The sequence below is a fragment of the Myiozetetes cayanensis genome, unplaced genomic scaffold (assembly GCF_022539395.1).
Source record: "Myiozetetes cayanensis isolate MyiCay16 unplaced genomic scaffold, myiCay2020 scf12, whole genome shotgun sequence".
Lineage (NCBI taxonomy): Eukaryota > Metazoa > Chordata > Aves > Passeriformes > Tyrannidae > Myiozetetes > Myiozetetes cayanensis.
Genome location: NW_026086826.1, coordinates 3,765,768 through 3,792,394, shown reverse-complemented (window position 1 = coordinate 3,792,394; position 26,627 = coordinate 3,765,768). Strand labels below are relative to the sequence as shown.

Sequence of the window (26,627 nt, the reverse complement as noted above, 5' to 3'; positions counted from 1 at the left end):
GGAGAAGCTGGCTGTGTGGCATTGTTCTCTGAAAAGCTTTCAGGTGCCATTGTTTGAAGAGGGCAGAGCACCAGGCAAGGCCCTAGCACCTTTTCAGCAACATGGGAGGATTTTGTCCAGATCTCATCCTCCCAGTGGCAGGAATTTCCAGTCTTTCCCTAATCCCACCCAGGTGGGGCCAAAGCCACGTGTGGTGGTCTCCTTGTTCAGTGTGTGAGCTGCTCACTTTCCCCCTGCAGCTCTCAGAGGGTTTGTGCTCTGGAGAGGGACCGTTCCCTGGCAAAGGGCACTGGACACTTCTTCCCCACTGTCCTCTCATGTCCAAGCCCCAGCCAAACCACCTGCAGTGGCACTGCAGATATATTTGGCAGAAGACAAGCGGCCTTCATTCTTGTCACCTCCACCCGTTAATGATAAGCACAGATGTTTAATCCAAGGCTTCACAGGTACCATGCTGGGCAAAAGTTATTTTTGTGCACCCAATACCACTCCTGGGTGTTTGGGGAGCTTGGTGCACTGAGACAAACTAATTAAACCTGAGCGGTGTTAATGTGGTACCTGGTCACCCTGGAGGTCCCTCTTGCTGCCGCGTTCGTAAAAATTAAATGCCTCTTATTAGCGGGGCAGCAGAGATCTGTAATACGCGTGGACAGAAAGGCAGGGATGGATGGAGTTGGTGTCAGGGCAGCAATTGCTTATCATGCCTTATCTGGGAATATGAAACTGTATTGCATGACATCCAGAGGCAGGCTGAATAGATATGCCAATTCATCTCGAGCCCGGGCTTTGACAAGCTAGACTGCCCTTGTTGAAAGGCATCAGTCAAACAAGAGCTGCTGGCTGCTTTTCCCTTTCTTATACTTTCTCTCGCTCCCGCGCTCCCTCTCCCCCTCTCGCCACCTCCCCTCCCTCCGCCTTTTTTTTCTAAGCTTTTTCCACACAAAATTGAAAAGCTTTGGAAATAATAATAATAAAAGCCCCCCAAACTAATACCGTTTTAAGTACACCCCCCCCTCCCTCCCCAAATGGGATTGATAAGGAACCCCAGTGTATGAAGGCATGTTTAGATAACATTGAGAATATTATAGCGAGTGAGAGAAAGTAGGGGGAAAAGCTTCCTGCCGCGTCTAAGCCGGGAAAGGCGACGGCACCCTGGCTAATACGAGTGTTTAATATTTGATGTGTTGGGATAAAGCAGGATCACCTTCGAATTGAATTGAGTGTCAGAATGAGAATCTATTACTGAAATTCTTGTGTGATTTGACAGCAAAGCAGACGATGTTATTCTTCACTAGTTACCGCAATCTTCTCCCCTACATCACTTAAATATTTTTTTCTTTGCTTGAGTAAACACACATTATCCTTTTTTTTCCACCTCCCTTTCCTTTTTTCTCTCCCTCTTTTATACTTATTTTTTATTTATTTTTTTCTTAAATCAAACCTGCCTTTCACAGGGCTGATGGAGTAGATTGTTATTTCTTTATTTGTCCTATTAAATGGAATTCCTGATCATTTAATCCTGCTTTTGTAAGTGATTTAAAAATACTTGAAAAGCTGTGAATGTGGCAGCACTTCTGACTAAACTGCTTAAAAGGGACACGTTACACCTGGGTTTATCTCCTGCCTCCTGACAGCCAGCCAGGGTAGCAGACTCCAGCGCTGCCGAAGCCATCCCAGGCTCCATGTCTCAGTCCTGCTGGGTGAGCTTTCCTCCGTGCCTTCCCTGCAACAGAGGAGCTCTGCTGTTGTCAGCTGGGGCTTGGCAAGCTGCTTGTTCATTACCTGCCTCTTCTTTAATTGCATTCAACCCTGTCCAGGAGTCTTGCCACTATATGACTTGGTGGTGGGGTCACCCCCTCAGTGGTGTTACGTTTGTCTTATGTCCTGCTGGAAAATTTGCATGGCAAGAAATCCCAGCAAGAAATGTGCACCTCCCATCCCTGGAGTGTCATGCAATTAAAATGAGATGTCAGGGGAACACCCTGGAGCTTCCAGTGTCCTGGTGCTATTCAGGGATGGCCTCCAAGGTACTCCCAGCCCCAAAATGTGAAATTCACTAAAAACATTTCAAGCTGTGTTTAAAAGTTCACTTGGTCATAGACATGACCTCTTTTTTTCTTCCCACCATATGAGGAAATATAGAACTTTGACACCTCATTGTAGGATGAGGAGAGTTAAAGGCAAATGCTTATTTTGGGGGGACACAGAGCACAGTTGACATGATAAGAGGAGGAAGATGCTTTTGCTGTTCCAAAGACTTTTTCCCCATTCTGAAAATGTCAGGGGTTCAGCTTTGATCATCAGGCTGCTGTGCCCAGACTGATACTGGGGGAGCACAGCTGGCACCTGCTGCTTGCCCAGGCCTAGGGCAGCTGGGAGATGTCAGAGCCACTTTCTGCCTGTTTAAACCCATGTTTTTCTCAGGTGTCTTTTTGAAATTCTGAGTAGAAACTTTGAGCAAAAAACACCTCTTATTCCTTGCTGCCCACCCTTTAGCATCTTGTCAAACTGCTGAGCCCCTTCGCTCCTGGGAGAATTTTTTCCAAAGGAAATATTTTCTCCTTGCCTGAAAGTGTCTGTATTAATATTAAAATTACAATTAGCAGATGAAACATATAAAACCTCTTGGTAGGAACTGTAAAATAAAATGACAGAGTTGCCCAGCTGGTCAGGGTAGCAGGAGAGACTGTGCTGATCCTGGCAGTTCTTGCTGCCGTGGTTTGTGAACATGCTCATGCCATTGCAAAGCACAAAACCCCACTTCCCTCCTGCCCTTCAGCTAAAGCACCCAGGGAGATGCAATGCCTGCAGCTCCAGTGGAGGGCAGAGGGGCCAGGGGCTGGCCAGCAGGTCACAGCATCGACACGTGCAGAAGGGACAGGGCTGGCTCTGTCAGCATCGGCACATTGCCCTAGCAGAGCTCCAGCAGCTCCGTGAGGACCAGCCCTGTCTCCTCCTGTGCGTGCAAGAAGGATTTGTGGGGCTCCCCGTGTAAGTGAGCATCCTGACCTCTGCACAGGTGACCTGTTTGCATGCTGTAGGATGTTAAATTTTGCCTTAATGTGACTGCCAAACACCAGTTTTTTGTGAAGTGTGCCGGGCACTTCCCCATAAATAAATGATGGAGCATTATTCAGTCCACTTAGATCAATACATCAGCTTGACAAGTTCCAGTTCCTGGAATTTTCTGACACCCTGGAACATCTTCTCTGCCGCTGTGCTGCTTATAATCCATGGTGTGCAGCTCAAACAAACTCCAGGGAGCAGAACATCAGGACCCAGCCGTGTTGGTGCTGCTGCCTTGCCGGCCCTGGCGTTCCTGGGGATGGGTGCTGATGTGCACTGGGACTCCAGCAAGGGCAGGCAGGCCAAACTCAGTGCCAAACTGCACGAATCCTGTGCTCCGTGGGACTGCCTAACCCCACTGGCATGCCCTCCATGCACGCCTGCCCCAGCACAGAGGAGACCCCAGCTCTGCCAGAAATAATCCACAGAGCTCTTGTTTCAGACCCTTTGCAAACTGAGGCAGATGCGTTACGGCCACCAGGAGGGTTTGTGACCTGGTGCAATGGGAGAGGATGGTGTCAGACCCTTCTTGCTCTATTATAAATACAACCTCAGGTGCTGATTCTGCACACATGTCATCTTCATGCCCCAGGCTGCTGTGCCCCATGTTTTATCCTCACTTCTTGTTTTTGGATTTTCTGTGGGATATGTGAGGTACAGGTTACCTAAGGACCTACCTCCCCATACCAGCACCTTTAACAAGGTGTGGATTATCTGTGGTGCTGGCTCTGTGCATGGAAACACAGTATGTTACTAATCTCCTGCTGCTGTTAGCTCACATTTATCACAGGAGGATCTGCTTACCCTTGATTCGAGATCCCTCCATCAGGGACCCAGGGCAGTATTTGTCTGTGAACTGCTGCGTATGCCTATGGGATTGTATAAGTAAATAAATATAATTAATAATCATCTGACTTCAGAGCAGCATTGGCAGGGAGGTAAATGTAACCTTCATAGAATTACAAACAAAATCAAGAGAAAAAGGAAAACCTTTCTAGGAGCTTGTATGAATGAAGAAATTGTATCCAAGATGCTTGGAAATTATTCTGCCGGCATTGTTTGTGTGGCTTTTGGAAGATCAGAAGCATTGAGTTTCTCTCTAAATCGGGATTCTGTCCAAAAACATTTAAAAAATAGCTTTTTTAAAACATGTCTGCGTTTTCTATCAGTTAAAATGTAGATAAAAATAAAAAGCACCTGGGTCCTGGTCCTGCTTCAGCATCTGACCTAAAAGGGAGCAACTCAGTCCCTGCAACACCAGGACTGAACTGGAGGGAGGGACAAAATAGTGCGGTTTCCTCTCAGAGAGGGTTTCATGACATTTTTTTAAATCCTTTGCGAGCGAACCAAGGGTGTCTCAGACTTTTTCACAGCTTGCCAAAGGGATAAATGCTGAAGGGACAGGGGTCTGTGCCAGTGCCAGCAGTAGGGGGTGTCCTGGTGCCTGCAGTGAGCCCGTGGCCATGGTCACCTCCGTGGGCTGGGGACCCCGGCGTGAGGGAGCCACCGGCGCTTTCTGCCTCGCTTTAACAGTCAGAAGAAGAACTTTCCTGTTTAAAGATTAAACGTTGTCTTTAAATATTAAACAGCAAAGCTCCTCGCTCTTGATTGTGTGGCTGCTGCCGGCAGGCGGCTCAGAATTGCCACTTTTAATTAAAAACTTTATTTTCCAGCACAGCCTGGCGATAGCTCCTCCTCCTGGCCGGTGCTGGCTGACCTCTTCCCTGCCTGGCCTTCATCCCTTCATCATCGCTGCCTGCACTTCCCTCTGCCTGCAATAGTGACAATCTCTGCCAGCCCCAGAGTGTGAGCAGCCTTGTCTGGGACTGATCAATGCCCCTGGCACTTCCTTCCAAAACCCCAGGAAAAACAATTAAAACCCGATCGATCCTGCAGGCAGCTTTGAATATGCATAAGTGCACACTTGACCTTCAGTGGTCAGGCCAACTTCCACCCTGGCTGCTTAGCGAGTTTGCTCAGGTATTGTGGCTGTTCCGAATGACCTTGATCAGGAAAGCAGAGCGCTGTGCAGAGATGGGCCCGGTGCTGATCCGGGGGCTGGGGCACGTGCCGCCAGCTCCCTGCTGATGCTGCAGAGCCAGGGGAGGCAGGCCGGGGTTGGCACTAGCACCCAGCTGCCAGGAGCTTTCCAGAGCTGTCCCCACGGCTTTCCAGAAATCCTGCCAGCCTCCCGCTGTGCTCCCTCAGTTGCTCCTGGCCAGGCTCCAAGGGATTCGTCTGGGCTGGGAAGGCAGCCTGCGATATGGTAGCTCCCTGTGCAGGGAAATCCCCGGTCTTTCCCCATCCGGGGACATTCCTTCCCCAGGGATGGCCCTCACTGCTCTCATCCTGCTGGTGCTGAGCACAAGAACCTTCCTGTGCTGTGCCTGGGTTTGCTCTGCGGGATGGAGCCCAGGAGAGGGAGCCACATGTGGAACCACTTCCACCATCATCCAGGGCCACCAGTGGTGCAGGTCCCATCCTGCACCCCAGCCTCCAGCTCCCCCTCACCGTGGCTGGCCAGCCTGCATCCCGACCATGGCAGTGAACATGCCAGAGTGTGTTTGTCGAAGGCAAAAGAAACCTCCCCGTTGTGTACACAAAGTGTAATTTCAGTGAATTATGCATAGACTTAATTAGGAGTTTTAATTGCTAATCATCTCCCAACAGGATTAGCAATGCTGTCTATTAATTATCTGTGGAGCCCTCTGTTTTGCTAAGGCAGGAGGAACAAAGCAGCATGAATGGTTACGTGGGCCACTAATAAATTAACTCCCTCAAGCCCTGTGGCTCTCGGGGGGGCTACCATCAGCAGGGGCTGGACCTGCCCGTGCTGGGCAGAGCAGCAGGTAGCAGGGAAGAGGGGCTGGCAGGAGGTCCCAGTGGCAGGCAGGTGGCTGTTGGGCTGGTGGGGGGCACCGCTCAGCTCTGCTCGCCCAGTTTGTCTCCGTTCCTGCTGCAGAGAGTATCTCCATGGCACTTGCAGCCTGCGGAGGGTGTCAGCAATGCCCCGCCACACTGTGGCTGCAGTTAGCGATGATCCCCCCTGCAGGAGGGAGATAGGGGCTGCTGGATTGACCTGATCTCATCTGGGGACAATGGCCCTCACGGCAGCAGAGATAGTGCCAGCGTGAGCGACGCTAAGCCCACGCACCCTTCTTACTGCTCACAATGCGTTGCTGAGCTTAATTCCTCAAGATGAAGAAGATATGTGGCTGTCAGGCTGTAATTACAGCCGTGCGTGTCACACAGAGGCCCGGCTGCTTTTATGTTTGCATTGTCCAGTGGGTTTTTGTGCTGCTCAGGCTCCCAGCTGCCTTGCTCCTGCTGGATACCCTACCAGGGGATGCAGTGGGGATTGGAGCAGGCTCCCTCTGGCCAGACTGCAGGCTCTGTTCAGTGGGGTGAGCAGTGCTGTCTCCCAGTGGGATTTCACCCAGTGATGGAGAGCCCTGAAACAACTGGGATCTGGGGGTGGATAGGAGAGGGAGCCTGGAGGGCTGTACTTTCCAGAAGGGAAGGGGCCTGCTGGCCAGGCCAGCCTGGGCATGGGCACCCCTTTCCAAATCCCCCTGACTCCTGCTGCTGACCCCACCTTTAGTAAGGCAGGGAAGTTGTCGGAGCAACCAAGACGTGGGTGATGAGCTCACAGCCCCTGGCTTGCCCCAGCACAGCAAAAGTAGCCTTGAGTGATGCAGATCCCTCCCTTGTGAGGGTTATCACCTGTACAGGACACCACCAGAGGTTCTGGACCCCTCTCCTCTGAGGAGCACCACGTGGGACAGGACAGGTGAGGGTGCTTTGTGTGGGCAACTCCAGGAGAGCTGCTGTGAGGGTGGTGTGTGGACTGTGCACTGAACATGCTGAACGCAGACCCACACTATCCCCGGGAGCAGCCAGACTTGGGCAAACACAAATCACGTCTACACACGGGCTGTGCTGTCTGACACTCTGCTTCTCTCTTCCAGGCGTACAGCTTTGCCATGGGGAGTTGGCCAAAGAACGGGCTCTTAGACATGAACAAAGGACTGAACCTACAGCACATAGGGAGGCCTCACAGCGGGATAGGTGAGTGTTGCTGCCCTGTGCCATTCCCATCCCCACGGCTGCTGCTCCGGGTGCGCGGAACGTGCCTCAGCTCCAAGACCCTGTCCAGTCTGGGGTGCTGAGAGCCAGCCAAAGGACTGCAGGGTCTCCAGCTGGTAAAAGGGATGCAGATGTGCCAGGGCAGGATGGGCACACGGATGACCTCCCTGTCCCTGGCATATCCCAACGTGCCAAACATACCTGCAGGTCCCTCTGGCTGGGGAGCTACTTCCTGCCTTGACTGCTCTAGCAGTGCTCGTGTTGGGGTTGGATGTGGGGCAGCACCAGCTTCTGGAGCACAGGGCAAGGATCCCCAGGCTAGGCGGGATGCTCTTCCTGCTGGATCAGTCCTCGAGTTGCTCTGGATGCTGTGTTCGTCCTCGGGAAGGAAGGCTCTGCCAGGCAGCACAGCCTTGGGAGCTGGCTGGAAACACACTGCAGAGTGAAGAAGCGTGGTCCCAGCTGGAGAACTGAATCATCATCCTGTTTGCTCACATGTGTGATGAGTTTCGTGGCCCTGTAGCCTACTCCAAGATAAACAACTGATAAACAGTGCTTCAAGATGAACAGTGTCAGAGTTCTGTGTATGCCTCAGCTCCTCTGCGTCAGGGATCAAAGTGATATGAGGGAGACCTGGCCCAGGACACTGAGGCCATATATCTGCCTGCTGTGTCGCCCTGGGGATGCAGAGCTGGGACAGCAGCAGGCTGTGGTACAGGCAGGAGCTCAGATTTACTGGGCTGTAGACAGGGCTGTGACTCAGGGCTGCATCACTCTTGCCTGTCTTGTTTCTCTGTGGGGCAGTGGATCACCTCTTGGAGACCAGTGGTCAGGTGTTCCCTCTGCCTCCCAGCCCTTCATCCTCAGTGACATTTGAGCATTAAAGTTTGCAAGGAGGTAAGATTTACTTGGAAAAGTCACCAGCTACCCGGGCCTTGAAGAGGCTGTTTAATATTGTTTCAAGACTCTAACCATTAAACTCTCTAATCAATCCAAGTTAAGGAGATGAATTATTTAAAGCTCACCAGCTTTTAATTAGCAAGCTCCTTTTGAACTATGGATCTGGTTGCATTATTGACAGAGGTAGCATTAAAATTTGCTTCCTTGCCTGGGAGCAGATTTGCCTTGCTTGTGTACCATGTTGGGGAATCACAAGGAGGGAGCAGGGACTGCAGGAGTTGTGTGTGCATATCCTGCTCTGGGGGCTTAGGCTATTCCTAGGGTCTCCTGGGGGATGTGGACTTGGTTTCTGCTTCATTGTTCCTCATTTTATTTATGTCATGAGCTCTCTGTTGCTGTCATCCCTTACTCCAACAAAGCATCCACATCTCTGGAGTATCATCTGTCTCCCATTAGTTTCTGCCCATGATTGTCTCAGTGCTGTTGTCTTGCACAGGTGGGATTCCTCTGCCTGATGGAATTCAGAGAGATGCTGTTCATGTCCCTCCCATTCCAGTCCTTTAGGAGGGTTTTGCTGCTTCGTTTTTGCCAAACTCCCTCTGTGGGGGAGCACTCCCAGCTCTCCCCAGTACGGGGTGAGCTGTGGGTGAAATGCCCATGGAGAAGCAAGGCCCAGCAACCAAGCTCCATTCTTGCAGCACTTCATCCCAGTGGCAAACCTACCTTTCCCATACAGTTTGGAAAGGGTTTACAGAGGTGCTGTGAAGGATGCCAGGCCAGCAGCGTGACAGTCTCCATCTCCCTGGCACTGCCAATGGTGCACATGTGCCCTGTGTGTTACAGCCTGTGCTGGCTGCTGCATTTGAGCTGGCTCCAGAGCAGATCTATCTGGGATGTCTACAATCCTCTGACTGCCTGCAGAGGTGGCAGCCACTGGCACCCTCTGCCGAGTGGCTTTACTGCAGGCTGAGCCCTCGGGAGTGAGCTGGAGGCTCATTGAATGGCAGCTGGGGAGAAGAACTCTTCCTCCTGGCCAGCTTGGGAGCCCCAGGCACGGCCGCTGCCAGTGGTGTTTTAGCTGTTGGCTTTGGGGCTTGGTAGCCCAGTGTCCTCCTGGGAGAAGGCGAGGGGTGATGCTGATGTCTGGAGACATGACCCCTAATCAAGGATTGCTGCATAAGAAGAGAGTGGAGAATGGTGAAGCACACTACCTGCCAGCCTCTCACTGCCCACAGTGAGCCAGGAGCTGGCTGTGGTTCTGGGGATGGTTCCCATGTGGTCTAGAGCCTCCTTTCTCTTTGTCCTCAGTCCTGGGGTGCAGCAGGGTTGAGCAATGTTGGGGAGCTGAAAGGAGGATTTCCAAGGGTCATCTAAGGTGGGTATAACCAGGGTCAACCTCTGATTTTCATGGTCCTCGTGGGTCACTGGTGTCCAGAAATCTGCAAACCAAAGAGGGCCGAGAAGGGAGCAGCAAGATTTGTTAGCCAGTCTCACCAGTTTCACAAATACCGTGTCATCTAAGAGAGTGTTTGTGCATCTCCTTTCCCAGGAGCGTGGGGAACGGTCCAGGGGGATGCAGACATTCCTGTGAAGCCTCAGCTTGCTTATGCAGGAATGTGCAACACGGATATTTCCCTTCAAATCTGACAGAAAAATTGCAGTGGATGGCCACTTGCTTTTGCAAACAATTTGCAAGGAATTTTGCTGTCTTGCCTGATTGGTTGTGTATTGCTTTGTTTTCAAGCCACTCTCTGACTCGCTGTCTCAGCAGATACTGGCTCCAAATCCCTGCACTTGGCATGCTCTGGGACCAGTCCCACTCCACACTTCGTCTTCTCTCCTCCATCATGTCCAAAATCTGGGGAGTTCAGGGTGCTCGACACCCTGCAGGGCCAAGGCCAGATTCTGGATGGGAACCACCTTTAGCATCTGGTGCATATGGGCAGGAGGGTCTCGTGCTGGAGCACAGGGGAACATCCCCACATCCCCTGGGATGGATACACAGCTGCACACAGAGCAAGTTGCTGCACAGAGATCATGCTGTAGCTTTCTCCCAGTTTCTGCTCATGAGCAAGTGAGCAGCAAATCTTGTCGAGGGGTTAGAGAAGTGATTTGTGTCCCCAAACACACTAAAGTCTATCTGCACACCCTGCAAATACAGCTGCCTTGGGTAGGGACGGGTGCATGTCTGGTGCCATTCTGTTCTTGGGAGGGAAAAGGTAAAGGAAGGGGGGAAATGTCAATATTTCAGCTTCCTGAGAAGCGCTGGGCAGAATAAGGAGATAGAAAAGTCAGAGAAGTCCTCTTCATGAGAGTGAGGATGCAGGAATTACCTGAGAGGTCAGAAAAGAGCAAAAGGGGCATGAAGCTATTCTTTCATACCTTTTCTCAGGTTGATATTTCAGCTGAAAGGATTCCTTCTGGGCTGAATGTGGCCCTGAGGGCTGGAGAGGACATTTTTCTGCAACTTCCATCTCATCCTCTAACACAGATTAGTTGTGTGTCAGCTGCAGTGTGGGCTGTAGAATCTTGGGGTGAGGAACTTGGTTTTGTCTGCTGTTTTCTTGACCCTCAACAAAATGAAGTAGAGTCTTGCCAAGCAGTTACTCAGTCTCACATATGTGTGGACGTTGCCACTCTTAAAACATGTGTTTGAGGTGATGGTTGCCAAAAGTGAGCTGCAGGTTGTGATGGGGGTCTTGGTGCTCGCACACAGAGACCAGCATTCACAGGCTCCACACCAGTGGAGCTGGGTACTTGTGTTAGCGTCTCTCTACTGATAATCAGAGGTTGATCTAGATCAGAAGGATCAAAATCCCAGGTTTTAGTGACAGCAGATCACTTGCATTCATAAATTTATTTTCTTCTGGTTTTACCTTTCTTTTTAACCTGCTTCCCTGAAAGATGGTCAAGTTTTACTGAACAGCACCTATGAAACCAAGTATAGCTTTCCTTATCACTGACCAGTTGTTCTGGTTATTCTTTTACTCATCAAATACTCTATTTTTGCTACATTTATTTTGATCGATTATGTAACAGAATATGCCTTTAGTCTTAGTTTTTAGATATTTTTTACATTAGCAAAATGGTGAATCACTTATTTGCTCTTGAAGAGGTGGTGATTAAATTATTACTCATGATTGCTCTTTTGGATGAAAACTGTAGTGCCATGCTAAAGCACCCCAGCAGTAGTTTGAATTGATTTTATTAGTAAAATCCTCTTTCCCTTGCAAATACACAATACAGAACAAAAAGTAAATTTCAGAATACTTTTTAGGTTAAAACACATGGTGCGTGAAACCAAAGCAAGAAGTGATCAGTGAGTTGAAGAAGTGCTTCTGGAAACTACCCTTTCAAGACTTTAGAATTAGTACATCTCATCCTCTCCCCCTTAGTTGATTGGTTTGTTTGTTTCCCTGGTTATGGAAAGATAAAAGGCACACCTTCTTTTTTGTTGTCAGTCCTTTGTTGTTTCTCAGCTCTGAATAAGCCTGTTTTGGAGCTGCAAATATACCAGAAACAGGAAAAAGTTTCCAAATCTGCAGAAGTAGCTGCTCCTGCTGGGAAAGTTTGTTTCTCATCTGTCAGCTCTGCTTCCACCTCCAGCGCATTGACCATCTTCAAAACGTGACATTACCCCTTGCTACTGATCTTTTTTGAATCCAATTGAATTTGAGTCTTTAAAGTTTAGGCTTTAGCACACACGTTATTGTGATTTTAGATTTAGTTGTAAATGTCTGGTTTGTTTGGAGGTTTTTTTTCTTTTTAGTGGAAAGAGGGTAATCAGGCTTCTATGTGTGGCCTAATTGTTGTCTCTTGCTAATGAACCTGCAGGACCCATCCCAGGTGACCAGGGGATCTGGTCCCACAGTAGCATCTGTCTTGATGTGGTGCCCTCACTGGGCTGTTTTACACCAGCTGGCCTAGTCCTGTGAGCTGTGAGCCTCTGTGCAGGACTCACCATCTTCCCTGCGCCCGTGGTTCCCCTGGCAGGGGCTGTGCCGTGCTCCATCCACGGGGATCTCTGCCGTGCCAAATGGAAAAGCCCCACCTGCCTGGGCAGGTCAGCAGCCCACGCGGTGAGCGACCCAGCAAGCCACCGTGCCTTCCTGGCTCCATCTCTCTCTTTTCATTTACTGATTGGAAATCTCGGAAGGTTAGGATGTGATATTGTTCCTGATCCAGAGCATTAATTAGGCCTCAGAAAGAAGAAGAGGAATTGCGTGTTTTTAACAGTGAGGTTAATGGGATGCTCGCAGAGTAGACAGTTTTAATGAGCTTCAACTCGATGTGCAGTGAGTTTACTCTTTGTGTTAAAAGGGTCACACTGCAGTAGTTTGATGTGGATTGTCTCCTGGCCCCCGGTGTCATAGGTGAGCGTCTGTCAGAGTCCAGTCAGAGCACATTTACTTAGTGACACGATTCTAATTAACTACCTCGAGCTGCCACCGCCGCGGGGAGCCGGGCCAGCGCCTGCCGGGTGCCTCCTGCCCGGTGGAGCCGTCCCTCTCCCCGCTGCTGTGCCCGGCGGGGCTGGGCTGCTCCGAGCTGACACTGGAGGAGAGGGCGGCGAGGGCCATGCTCGCTGAGTGTGGTGGCAGCTGAAGGGCCACCCGCCGTAATGGGGGCCTCTGGCTGTCAGCGCCGGCTCTCCCCCCCGCACCTCGGCATAGGGGGGCTGATGAGGCTTTGCCTCACCCTGGGAGGTGCTGGGAGTGCGTGGTCCTGGCAGCTTGCTGGCTTTATTTCAGCCTCCTTCTCGCTCTTCCCCGGTTTCCTTTCCCCTCTTTGATTTTCCTGCCTCTCTCAGGGGTGCAGCGTCTGCGGGATCCTCCCTCACCCTTGGTGCACACCTGCCTCCTCTGCATCAGGGCAGGGGGAACAAGGAGGTGGACAGCATTTTGGGAAACTCATCTTCATCCTTTTTGACCACTTTCCACTGGACAAAAAGACCCAGGCAGAGCCAGTCCCATCCTCCCTGTCCCTCCCAGGGTATGGAAGAAGCCTTGGAGAACGCTGTACTCCCCCAGAGCAGCATCCTGTTCTTTTTCAGCACTTCATTTCTCAGTGGAGGTGGCACACAGCTGGTGCCAAGCCTGGGGGGCAGTGCCATTTGCACCACACCATCCTTTTGCCAAGGAATACCGAGAGGGCTGACTCCTGCAGAGGGGCAGGGGCTCACTCCTGCAGAGTGGGACACAGGGCTGCCTTGGGGCACTGCCCCGCACACAGCAGCCCCAGCCCAAGGCAGAAGGGGAGGGACTCTGAATTAAATAATTAAAAGAGACTCAAGTAAAAATCAACAGAAATGTCACCAAATGAGCAGTGTCATTTTGAATTAGTGCTCGTAAAGGTCAGGCGGATCCAGAACAGGTGGAGCGGCTGCGTGCCGGGTGTCGCGGCCAGGCAGCGTGTCCTGGCACCCAGGAGGGGTGCAGGGTCCGGCACAGCTGCTCTGGGGCATCTGCTGCACCACGGGCACGGGGACAGCGTGGCGGGCAGGTGGCAGGGGGTCCTGCTGCGAGCACCGGGTCCTGCATCCACGAGGAAGGGTGGGGAGGGAGGGCCGGCCAGGGTGGCCAGTTAGAGGATGAGCAACTGTCAGAGTCCAGTCAGAGCACATTAACGCGGTGACATGATTCTAATTAACTACCGTGAGAGGTGTCACAGCTGGAAAAGCAGTGAGCAGAGACAAGCTTTTAAAAAAAGAAAAAAGCAATGTGACAGTCTTTTTTTCCCCCCCCCCTCTTTCTTTTTCTTTTCTTTCCTTTCCCCTTTTTTTTTTTTTTTTTTTTTTTTTTACTCTTGTATGCTCTCTCCCCTCCATGTGGGAGTGGATCTAAAGATAATTAGGATGTCTGGCTGCCTGGGAACCTGAGCCGGGGCTCTTTTGCTTTCAGTCATTTAAGTTTTCGACATCTCTCTGAAGGGACTTGGTGGCGCAGTGGATTACTGCGCGCCAGAGTGACAGAACACTCTTCTAATCGTAAACCCTTTTTAGAAAGGATTCTGCTCTCCCTTTTTCCCCTGGAGCAGCAGGGGGTATGTTCTGATCACTGCAGCTCTGTTCCCATACATGCTACAATGGGAAACTCAAGGTCTTTCAGCTGTTTCCTGCAGTTAACAAAGGAGACACAGAAGAAAGAAAGGAAGGATGATTGAGTGTTTGTGTTGACTGCACTCACCCCTCTGTCCTACCCTGCCAAAAGTTGGTCCAGAGCCTGTCCAACCTCACTGCCTGCTAGGGGTATGATGGATTCATCACACCTTGTCCTTGGCTGAGGGCTCACCATCCCTGGAAAGCAACCTTTGGAGAGAGTTTGATGGCTGCAGGGACTTCAGCTGCCTGAGAAAAGTCAGGGTGCTGTCACGTGCTCCTCCCAGCCCCCAGGCAAGCAGCAGCAGTGCCTGCTGCCTGGGGATGTGTGGAAGGTATGTGCGAGCCCCTCTCTGCTGGCTGGAAGTGGGTTTATGTTTGCAGCACCAGTGTTAGACTGAAGATTTAAGAGGGACTTTCTGGATTGTTTGCTGTGCTGCAATGCCAGCGAGGCCCAGCTGCAGCTTGGGGAAGATCTGCCTCAAGCCTCAGATCTGGCTGATCCCCAGCAGGACAGCATTGCCATCATCCTGGAACTGCCCTTTGGCACAGGGGCTGCTCTGGTTCCCTCTTCCTCTGGCTTGTGGTGTTAGGACCAGCAGGTAGAACATCTTCACTAATACTTGTTCTCCTGCCCTTGTAACAGCAGCACTTCCCAAGCAGTGAGATGTGTGTTAGGTAAGAAGCCTTGGAAGATCATTAACTTTCTGCAGAGCTTTTTCTGCAAAAAGTAGCAATCTAAAACACTGAGTGACATTTTGATTTCCCGTAGATTCTTTTGGTGCCTTGGTGTCTCTCTGCCATACATCCCAGACAAGGCTAAAGTGGTAGCGTGTCTTCCCTTACCTGTGAGGAGGAGAAGAATGTTAATGAAGATAAATATTGTGTTAATGAACATAAACATCTCAATTAAGGGCACGGATTGCCTGCCCCGCTCTGCTCAAGACACGAGTGGAAGGTGTCTTTTAACATCATGCTGTCCTGCAACAGCAGTGTGTCCCCAAATCTGCCCTTCCATGCCTGCATCCTGGGGGGTCACAAGGATGCTGCTGTCCCTCTCAGGTTAGCCCTTGTCTCTGGAGTTTGGGCATCCATGTGTTCCCATCTCCATACTCCCTGGAATGCGTGGGGCTGGTGGCTGTGAGCACTGTGGTCCCCCTCTGCAAGGAGGAGAGACTCCTGCCTAAGTTCTACTGAGGATCCACCTTTAAGGAGAGTGGTGGCAGAGGTACAGAGGGAAGGCTGTGTCAGCAAGGGACGCCAGGTTTAAAGCTGCCCCGCTTCACCTAATGAGAACTGATTGCAAGGTGCAGGAGGGCAGGGGGTACCAGTCAGCCAGAGAGACTCCACTGCAATTTAACAAGTTTTCATTCCCCTGAGTTCCCTGATAAGACCCCCCTCTAAGTCTGTACAGGAATTCATAAGAATAGGATAATTAGGATGTTTCAAAGCTGCGACCCTCAGAGGAGTCCTTGGATTAATCTGTTTTTTCCCTTAAAGACATCTGTAACTACAATCTTTGTTTCTCTTCTCTTCTTCACCCCCCTCCTCCTTCCTTTCCCCCCTTGTCTGTCTCTGTATCTCCTGTCAAACCGTGGCAGACGTAAATGACAAAGAAATCAGAAAGAGAGATCAATGCAGTCCAAATTAGCACTTGGAGATAGACTGTGCTGGAGATGTCAGAGCCTGACCCCAGTTGATCTGCCAGCCTCCACTGGTGATATTATGCAAATTGCATCCATCTGGCAGAGCCCAGTAAAGGACTAATGGGGCAGGGAGGGGGCCGGGATCAGGCGCCTTTGGGAAGGGGAGAGAGATGGGGGTCTTTGGGCAGGGGTCCGTGATCAACAGGGGAGATAAGGTACTGCATTGGCTTCCTTTGCGCTCCTGGGCGGATTAAAAACCAAACTCCAGATAAGAGATAACCAAACTTCATTTCGCTTTTTATTTTATTCCTTACTGCTGCCCCCACACAACCTACTACCAAAAAGATGGGGGAGTGGGGGGGGAAAAAGGTGGTTCTTGGCGCTCTTGTTTCCTGCACGTCATTACCACTAATGGCAGTTTGAGGGGAGAGACAAAGTCGGGGAAAGAAAGCAAAAAAAAAAAAAGCTGGCCGCTTAAAAGACTGTTGTAATAGGAGCATGGATAATAGAAATCTCAAATTACGATGATCGCCTTGTTAAGAAGTTTGAAAATACGGCCAGATTGTCTTTAATGAGAGAAATATGGCTGTTAGTTAGTGAAGGAGGAGGGAATGGACCTTGTTTCAAGATCTGTAGCTCACCCATCAAAGAGGCACCGTCTGTTTCATTTCAAAATCCTGCTCCTCTGCCTGATATTAAAAATAGTTGTTAAAGGCTTTGACTAGCAAGACAATTCTCTTTGACTTCCTACTCTCTCTCCACCTCCCCCAAAAGACTTCTTCGCCAGGGTAACTTCTGCTTTAAAAAAGGGCCAAGCAAAGAAAGAAGGAGGAAAGTTCTGGGCTGCAGGGTGATACTGCCCCTGGCACCCTGGGGTGCCCAAAGCCTTGAGCCTGAGCACTTCCAGCACTGTGGCTGTTCCTGTTGTGGCAGAGGAGAATCCCTTCCATGCCATGAGCCTGCTGTGCTGGCTGTGATACCATCACTGCTTTCCTCTTGACAGCCCCAACCCAGGCACGGGACAGCGGTGGTTTTTTTGGCAACCGAACCCCCCTTAAGCACCTTGGTGCTGCTTTCCTTTACTCTCCCTGGAGCCTGGGAAGTGGCACTGGGAAGGGGCCAGGGCTGAGGATGCAGAGAAGGGCTCTAACAGAAGCCAGGTCTGGCAGCTGCCCACCACCCCCACCTCTTGTGAGGAGCTAAGGGGCACCTGTGTGCTGGTAGGCTGTGACCCGTAACTCCTGCCTCGCCGCAGTGCTGACAGTCCCCAGAAACCAAAGGATCACATTAATTGCTTTCAGGATCACAGCCCCATGTCCTGAGTGGCCTGTTTTAAGATAACAAACTCTGAGTGTGTTAATATCTGGTATAGCTTAGCAGAGGATCTAGGGATGAGGCCTGGATGGGGAAGATGCTGCTGCTGCGTGGGGAAGATGGGCACTGAGGCATCAAGGATCTGTTCAGTGCTGTGTACTTCTCTGTCCTTACACAAATCAGTGTAATTCCCCTGCTCCCAAGTTGCTAGCATGTTAAAATCACAGGGCAAAGGGCACTGGCAGGTGGGAAGGGCTGCACCAGCCAAACTATTGCCCTTTCCCAGCACGGCCTTGATCCTTTCATGGGTCTGCAGTGGGATCAGAGGGGATCTACTCTCCTCTTTATCCTCCATAGCATCTCCCAGCTGTGCCATTAACCACAAAGGTCTGGCTTGTTCCTGGTCCTGTGGCAGAGACCCACAGCCAGCTGCGCTGGAATGGCAGTGTTTCCGTTTGTTCCTGAGAATCCTGAGCAATCCTGCTCCAGCTTGGAAGCTGCATTCTTCAAACCCAGCAAGACCACAAGCAGCTTCTCCCAGCCTGGTCTCCAAACTGGGTGCTGCCAGTGTGCAGGACCTGCAGAGGGGGCAGGAGGTCACGGTCACTGCTAAGAGTGGGTGCACTGATCCAACACTTTTGGCACCGAGGTTCCATGGCCAGCGCTGTGGTCTGACATGTCTGCCCTTCGTGCCCAGAGGTCTCTCAAGAGATGTCATGAAGCAGGGGCTCAGGAGATCCTATCAGTTTTTAGCCAGGTGGTGGCCCAGGGGTGCAGCAGGATCAGCTGGCTGGGCTATGCCAGGTGGGCTGCAGGGCTATCCTGCCTCATCCCCCCATGGCACAGAGCTGATCTTTAACTGTGAAAAAACCCCTATCCAGTCATGCTGTGCAAAGTCCCAGTGATGGAGAGCGCCCAGCAGCCCTGGGTCACTTTTCCTGCTGTCATTAGCCTCACTGTTAATTACAGGCAGCCTGTGATGTGCTGGGATAGCGCCCACCCAACCGGAGGAGCTGCCTCTGCACAGACCCTCCTGCAGTCACCAGCCCTGCATTGCCCCTGGTCTCCTGCCCACCCTCAGCAGCAGGCACGGCACTGCCTTTGCCTTTGCTTCCCAGCTCATGCATCTCCCTGCCTGCTGCCACCTCTCAGCCCGGCCCCAGCAGACAGGGGACCTGTGCCCTGGCACTGCCACCTCAGGACCCTTTCCCTGGGGTCTCTGTGGATGGAGTGAGCCTGCAGAGGGGCCAGGACCCGGTCCCTTCTCCCATTCAGCCACTCCACCCCTAAGGATGAATGAAGGGGCGCCTTTCTCTGCTTGCCTCTGTGTTTCCAGCTGCATGCCCAGGAGTCTCGGGGCTTGGCAGCTAGGTCATCTTCAGCACCCACAAAGCCCCCTGCTCGTGTTCTCACCCTCCAAAAGTACACATATAACAGCCGAAAGAGGGAAAGAAAAGGAGAGGCGCCAGCTTTGCCTCCGTGCTCCCATCCAGAGCAGTCTCCTAATGAGAAGAATATGGCTGCTAGTTAGCAGAGGGGTGTGTCCTGTAGGCTAAAATGAGATAGTTACACTGCACTGATTGAAGGTTGAGGTTAGAGGGCAGCACAATTATGTTCAGGAGATTCAAGGGCTCTGTTTGATGCGGCAGTTCTAAGCTCCCAGCCAGTGTCAGTAGTTTAGCTCAGGGTTTCTTTTTTTTTTTTTTTTTTTTTTTGTGGGCTAAAGACAGGAAGGATAAAAACTATGGGAATGAGTTGTTACTATTATTATAAAGTGGTGTGAATTTTCTTTTTTTTTTTTAAACCATCAGTTCACCCCCATTTTGCTTAACTGTTTCCTGATCATTATTTTTTAAGCTGCTTGGAGGGAAGAAGGGAGCATCCCCTTCCCCCTGGAGAGCAGCTCTGAATTTTCTCCCAGACATGGAAGGACATTTTTTTGTGTCCGCTTCTGCTCAGTTCACCGATGACAGTAGATCAGGAAAGCAACTAGCTGTTCAAATTATGCCAAGGCCAAATTCTTTGTCTCAAAATCATGGGTTAAGAGTTGCAAAAGAACCTTAATTGTCTGGTGCTGAACTAGATGGTTTTTTTTTTCTGAAAGCATTTCCAGTGTTCAGGGTTGTTTGTGCTGTGAGTTTCTTGTGTTTCAAAAGCCTTTCAGTCTTCTCCCAGAGCCCACAGAAGTGTCCAAGCACTTGTGGCCTCCCCAGCCTCTCTGCCATCATCCAGATAGCTGCCTTGCAGGCAGCCATGCAGCCATCCCAAGACGATCCTGGTTGCCCTCTCCTCTGACCCCTCTGTAGCACTCTGGTCGCTGCCCTCACTGCAGTGAGGTGAGCACCAAAGGGACTGCTTGCTTGCAACAGCAGCACATGGCAGCCCCGTGCTGCCCATGCAAGGAGGCTGTAGCTTCCTCAGCACCCAGCTCTGCTGGGCTGAACACGGCGTGCTGGCCCACCCGTGTCGTCCACTCCGCTCCTAAGGATGAAGGAAGGGGTGCCTGCCCCTTTCTCTCCCTGCCTGCTCCCCAGGGCCCCTTGTGTCCCAAGCCCACACTTTGCATTGCCTTTTGATCTGAGTGACAGCCTGCTTTATTTACTCTAATGGTTCTCAGTTTTAAATGTTAATTCCTCCCTGAAGAAAATGTCTTTTCAGGATGAGTTGCCCATCAGCAGGGGCACAGAGGGTGTGCTGGCATCCCCGGCCTCTGTGCAGACCCAGGCGTTAACCCAGTGGGCAAGAACCTGGTAGGTGCAGAGGGCTGTGATGCCCAGGGAGCACCTCAGCCCCTGCCAGCACCGTGGCTGGGCTGTCCCGTGGATGGTGCATCAGTGGGCACATCCAGACGGGACGGATGCATCCGTAGCGTCACAGCTCGTCCCTGTGCAGTCCGTTTGGCACAGCACCACACGCCACTGCCACAGCCCCCCCGTCATCCCGGCTGCAATTAGGGGTTGATGGATGGTCCCTGGGCCGGGGTCTCGGTGCAGCCCCCCAACGGGGCCGCAGCACACGCAGAGGCGGGCAGGGGCCCGCTGGGCTGCCACCATCGAACAACAATTTCTAATCTTGATTGGAGAGGAGGGCGGTGGGCTGGGTGTGTGGGGGGGGAGGAGAATCAGAGATAAATGTTAGCTCATTTCTTAAGTAATTAGTTACCTCCTCATCCCCATGTTGTAATTGTGAACAAGCTGTAATGTTTAATTAGTGTGTAAATGAAACCCCAATTTCATAATGGCTGCAGTGACAGCGCTAAGTGAGACAGGCACAGAAGGGGCCGCATTGTTTCAGCAGGAGATGAAGCTGTCGCCCAGCAAGCCAAGCGTCTCTGGGAGAAAATGGAAATGATAAACGAAGTGAGGCTAATTAGCAAAATCCTACAGGCCCCACTGATGGTTCTCATCAAGGGGAGGTAATGAAGCGGGCGGGCCAAGCTGAGGGGGGATTAATTGGAGCTGATTGCTGCACATACAAGCACTGTAGAGCAGCGGATGCAGGGATGCAAACTTTCCTGCTTTTCTTCTCTTGCCTTTCCCCAGGACCTGGCTGTGGGTAGAGCCTGCAGGGAGCAGGAAACAACCCTGGGAGCTGGTCCTGAAGCAGGCAGGACCTCTGTCTGAGCAGAGGCACATGGGCACCCACCCCACAGAAAGCATGGTATGAAGGCTCTGAAACATCCAAGAGCTGCTGCAGGGCTGGTTTATAGCCCAAGAAGGGTTATAGCCCTTCATTAGCTCCTTTCAAGTCCCTCCTCCAGTGCTGACTGTATTTTGAGCGCAGACATTCGGAGACTGCATAAAGCACCTCTGTGTGATGGGTGCTGGGGAAGGGGTGAGTCCTCCCTGCTTCCCCTCTGAGTGAGGGTCTCTGCAGACCCGATACCTGTGGCAGCACGGCGTGGTGGCCACGTGGAGCTCACTGTGGTGGGGGAACCTGGGGCACTGTGGAGTTGAACTTTATCCTTTCAAGCTGTGTGAGAAATGCCCTTTCTGCAGCTGCTGGCACACAACCACAACCCCGATCACACTGCATTACTTACTGACATTTCAGGCAGTGTGTGGAGCCCCGCTGCCAGTGGGCTCGGCCCCAAATGTCCCACCCCTGCTGCAGATGAGGTCCAGCTGCCGGCAGGCCAGGCTGTCCCCCAACCTGCTCTTTACCTGCTTCCAACTCAGTATCAGAAGTGAGCAAAAGCCTTGCCAAGCAGAAGAGAGAACATCAATACCTGTCTGTCTGGGCTTGCATCTGTCTGGCTGTCCAAGCAGGTTGTTTCTGGCTAAACATGGAACTGTGGGACTGTGAGCAGGTCTTTTCAGTGTCTCATCCTCCTTTTCTGTGAAAAAATGAGAGGGTGAGCTGTCTGCTTGGCAAATGCCCATCCCATGGATGTCCCGTGCCTGCCCAGAGTCACTGCATCCCTTCCTCATGGCATCTCCAGGCCCTCTGCTGCCTCTCCTGCTGAGTAATGAGAGATTTCCCTGGGCCTCCAAGGGTTCTAAAGAGGGGCTGAGCAATATTATTTATTCAGTTGTTTACAGAAGCGTTTGATCGGGAATAGTTCTTCACTGCCAGCCTGTTGTGTATTATTCATTGCAATAATCTCTGCAGATTGTGATAAACTGTAACTGCGTCGGGGCAGCGCGGGGCTGGGCTGTACTGCCACTGCTGCCTGCTCCGGCCTCTAAAATATCGGCAGCTGCAATCATAAATCTCAATTTACAAGTGGGACTATTGCACGGGGAGTTATAGTTATACTAATGATTACTTCTCTGTCTTATTTTTCATGTTGCAACAGAGTAATAAATTTTTAAGAACAGCCTGGGCAAAGCGTCAGTGAAGGCTGTGCGTCCTCTCACCACGCTGCCGGCAGAGAGGGGCATTCCTGGTCTCCTGCTCGCTGGCAGGGCACCTGCCCCACCTCTCAAGGAGGTGACTTGAAGAGGGGGCTTTGTGTCCCTACATTGGGAAGGGTGCCGTGGAAACTGCCTGCAAACACACTGGGGCAGTGGCCTGGAGCATGACTTCGGGGTCAGCTCTGACTCCTCTGTACCAGAGAGGAGAGTTCAGCTCCCTGCACTGGTCTCCCTGCTGGGAATGAGGACTGAGCCCTTCCTCTGTCACTAACCTAGTCTTTCTCAGTCAGGTTTAGGACATCCTGGGGTTGAGGGGGCCAAGGGACAGGAATCTGATGACCAAGAGTAGAGCTGGTATTTGAAGGGTGTATCTCGACCTTGTAGCTCACCATCCGCTCAGAACTGGGTCTTTCCCAGATATAGAGAGGTGGAAGATGCCCTTCTGCAGACAATGTGCCCACAGCATGGAAATGGGGTGATGGCTTTGATGGTCCCTCCTGAAGGAAAGCCTCCCATCCTGGAGGACAGCCAGGGTCAGCAGGAAAGGCCCTGGGCTAGAGGAACCCAGACCCTGCTCCCATCCCCATCTCAGAGCAGTGACTCATGAGCACCCAGTGGCATCACCCCTGGAGGAGTCTGCACGGGGGCACCCCCCAAAGACCAGATCTCTTGCCCAGAAGGCATCAGTGGGACACGGGGTTCAGCGAGCATTTCCCGAGTGTTTATCACAGCTCCGAGGTCTGTGATGTGAGGCCTCTGATGGATGCCTCCATTCACAGACTTGACATTATGATGTACAGGGAGCCTAGAGACATATAGATTTTCAAAGTGGCCACTTTGAGCATAATTATAAATATCCAGCCTCTTTACATAGTGAATTGCTGCCAGGAAAAGAAGAACCCCAGGAGGGCTGAAATTCTGGCATCCAGACTTTCTTGAGAGAGGAGCCTTAATGCAGGTTTCCCACCCATTTTGGGGTGCCAGGAAGGTGTGGGCTTTTCTCATCCTGAACCCCCCTGGCAACTCACCCCCCCCTATTCCTCATGGTGCTGGCAGTGTCTCTCTGCAAGGAACATCTCCAAGGCACTGTCTTGGACCCTCACCTCCCCTGTTTGTCTGCACCAGCACACTGTAATCTGATTTTAACTGCTTCCGAGTGGCTGGTTCCCCTTCCAGATCACAGCACAGAATACCAGGGGCATAAGAAAGCTGGGAGCAGGTGCTCCTGGTCTCTGTGCCTGATCCATGGCCCCAGAGACACAGGGAAGGAAAGATCTTCCCCTAGCTCGTGGCCAGCTCATCTCCTTCCACTTGCCTGTGAAGCATCCCAGCCCACACAGGGTTGGGGCTCAGCGCAGAGGGAGCAGTTTTCAAGTGGGCAGAAGAAGATCCCTCCAGTGGGATGGGTGCTTGATGCAAACCCAGCAGCTGAGACCTGGGCACAGTCAGGAGCACTCCCATATGCCCTGCTTGGATCCACAGGCTTCTAGAAAAAAGGCACCTGTCCTAGAGGAAATCACCTGGAGGTCCCCTTATCGTGCTTTTCTCTTGTCATTTGGATGGTATCAGAGCATCACCACTTCCATTTCCATGCTGGACCTGGGGTGTGCCCTGGGAAAGGTGTCTGCAGGGAGTGGTGTGTCCATTCCTGTGCATGAGGGTCTAGGCTCAAACAGGCATGGGTCATTGCCTTCCCCACCCTGGGACTGGGGCATGCTGGAATATTGCAGGAAAAATGAAGAGAATGTTTGAGGATTTGTGTTCTGTTTGCAAGCAGGGTCTGGAGGAGAGAAGGTCAAAGAAGAAAATTGGAGCTGAATTTAAATCAATGGCAGGTAGAGATTAGAGCTGTGCCCCAATTAACTGCAGTGAGCCAAGGGGAGGCTGGGGGAAGGATCTAGCTCTTCAGGTTAGGACCCCCTGGCAGGCCCCAGTTCTGCTCCATGGAGTTGTGAATTCCCCAGACAAACAGAGACTATGGCCAGGGGCCTGGGATGGGGACTTTGTGACAAGGACTTGCTGGCGAGCGAGGGCTGGAGTAGCCGGAGGCTGTGGATGGGGTAGCAGGAGACCCTGGGTGGTTTGGTGTTGGGTTGAATCCCACTCCCTCCTTCCTTCTCTGCACATCTTGCCAAGATCAGTCTGCCTCTCTATCCACATCCTAGCTCTTTGTCCTTGTTTTCCCAGCCCCTTCCCCCATGTCTCAGGTATCATCCCAGCTGCCCCTGCCACCAGCCCCACTAACTCCCCGTCACTGTTTCCTCCTGCTTGCCTGCCCCTGACTCCAGCTCTTGTTGGTGCAAGTGTTTCAATAGCGCAATTTCCTCCCTCGCACTTCCTGGGGAAGTCATTGAGCACCCAGAGAACTGGGTCCCACTTCCCACACAGGTGTCTGGAGGGGGTGCCAGGAGGGTTGCAGCAGCTGGGAGCAGGGGGCCGGCACTGGGATGGGTGTCAGCGCACGTGCAGCCTCCTAGGGCTGCAGGCAGGGCTGGCTTTGCCCAAAGTTGGCTTGATTGTGAGGGGAAATCCAAAACATTCCCTGGCCCCAAAATCACCTTCCCAACAGACTACAAGGCTTTGTTCCAAAACATCTGGGCACATACAGAAAAACCCTTGCAACGGCAAGAAGCTGAAATGTAACGGAAATAGCAACATATTTGTCATTATTGTTGGTGGCAATGTGTTAATGAGTCAGGCTGGAATTTCCTGGGAAGAAAATTCAGTGTGAGTTGGACATCCAGCATGGAATATCTCAGCTGAATCACTTAAACTTTGGGGAAAATCAGAGTAGGTTGTGTCAGAGCAAGGGGAAACCACCAGCCCCATTTTGTTTCCAGCACACACCCCCCATGTGCTCCTGAGGCTGAGGCAACCTGGAACTCGGCTCCCATGTCTCCAGGCCCACAGGGATTGTGCTTTGCTCTCTCCAGCAACCCTGTGCACTGCAGCATGTTGCACATCACCCAAGGAACATTAATTAACATTGCTGGAAGATCTTAGGAAAAGTGCAATTTGAATGATCTGGCACCACAGTCATTCAGATGCTGAGTTAATTCAATCCTTGCACACAGTGCTCCTACAGATTGTTGGCTTTAAACAAACAGCGGTGACAGATTTGTTGCTGCGGAAATGTGGTCATTAAGTCGGGAGCGTGTGTTTGACCTGAAAGCGATTGAGTGATGGATGCAAGTCATTTTAAAGCTGCAGCAGCCAAAAGGATGCTCCTTTTGGAGAGCAATCTTGCATCTAAGGAGTGTAAATAATTTAAACAAACAAGTAAAGTAAGGTGAAAGCACTGCTGTATTATGGCACTAAATGCAAAGCGGGGCAGTGCTGTGAGCTCTGTGGCAGAGGAAAGCTCCTTTGCACAGCCCTGGTGCAAAGAGGTACGAGGTCCCAACTTTGGGGCTGTCTCTGGGGATAAATGATACCAACTGAGCTCCTATCACTTGGTAGTCACCTGTGGGAGCTGTGCACCTGCTGCTCTCCGAGTGCGGACCCTGTGGGATCCCCAAGCAATGGGGGCCAAAGTGGATCAGTGGAGATCACCCTGCTGTCCTGGCACAGCAGGACTCAGGTGTCCTGCAGTGTGGGACTCTGCCACTCCAGCTGCTCCTCTTATCAAGCTGAAGTAGCCCAATACTCCCTTGGCTTCCAGACACCCAGGTCAGGATTGTCTTGTCCAGCCGGGATGATTTGGTGAACCAGGAGCTTGGGATGCTGTTGTTGGGCTGCTGCTCCATGCCAGCCTTGCCCTGAGCCATACTCTTACTGCTCTTGAAGATCCTAGCAGTAAGCTACTTCACACTCACCAATGAGTGTGAGCAGGGAGGGAGCATTAGAGCTGCACCGATCACGTCACATAGGTCTGCGCATTCCGCCGCTGGATTTGGCATCCCGGTAATGAGGCTGGTAGTTACTGTGCATTGCAAGCAGCCATTGCTTAAGCCTCAATATCTCGACCATTTAATTTAATGGGGTTTTTTAAATACCAAAAGCAATTAAGTTCACATTGTGAGCTAATCGCCTACAAAATTTCATTTCAAAGATGTTCAGACTGTTTGTGAGAGAACTGCTGGAAAGAGACCCAAATACACCACCACGTCTGTCTGTTTGTCCTTCTCTGCCTTCCCTATTTTCCAGCCAGAGTCAGGCAGACTTCTCAAAAGGAAACAACCACGTTCTTCGTTCCCTGCTTTTCTGGCAGGTTTTTCCATGGTGTGAATTTTAGATGTATAAATTAAATGCCAGTGATTGGTGATGTTTACAGTGCTTAGCTGGTACCACAGGAGTGGAAAACAGGGGTTTAAGGTCTGGCTGGCGGGCAAGAGCCAGATTGCTGTTGCTGGGGAATGGGTGAGCACCCAGGCCAGGAGGAGATGGTGGGAGCTCTGCCCATAAGCTTGTGTTACCACTGCCTTGAGGCTGCATGTCTGTGCTGCTCTACCTGGGGGTGTAAGTGGTGCCCGAGCGCAAACACCCAGACCTTGCACAAACAAGCCCTTTTGCTTTGGAAAAATGTCCCGGGTGAGGTTGTTTGCAGTGTGTCCACCATATCCCATGGCAGCTCACCCCATGTACCTGCCTTCCTCATCCTCCTCCTGCCTCAGCAGCCCCAGGCCACAGCATCCATCCCCAGCAGTGCCTGCAGGGGCCAGC

The 26,627-nt window shown here is 51.7% G+C and overlaps 1 protein-coding gene across 2 annotated transcripts in view; it reads left to right on the top strand.

Annotated features, from left to right (window-relative positions):
- Positions 1-26,627, top strand: part of ERI3 (ERI1 exoribonuclease family member 3) — a 129,622-nt gene that overhangs the window by 86,240 nt on the left and 16,755 nt on the right. For both annotated transcript variants that reach the window (XM_050306484.1, XM_050306485.1), the window contains exon 7: positions 7,035-7,134. In XM_050306484.1, the coding sequence (XP_050162441.1) occupies positions 7,035-7,134 (100 nt within the window). The remainder of the gene's footprint in view (positions 1-7,034; positions 7,135-26,627) is intronic.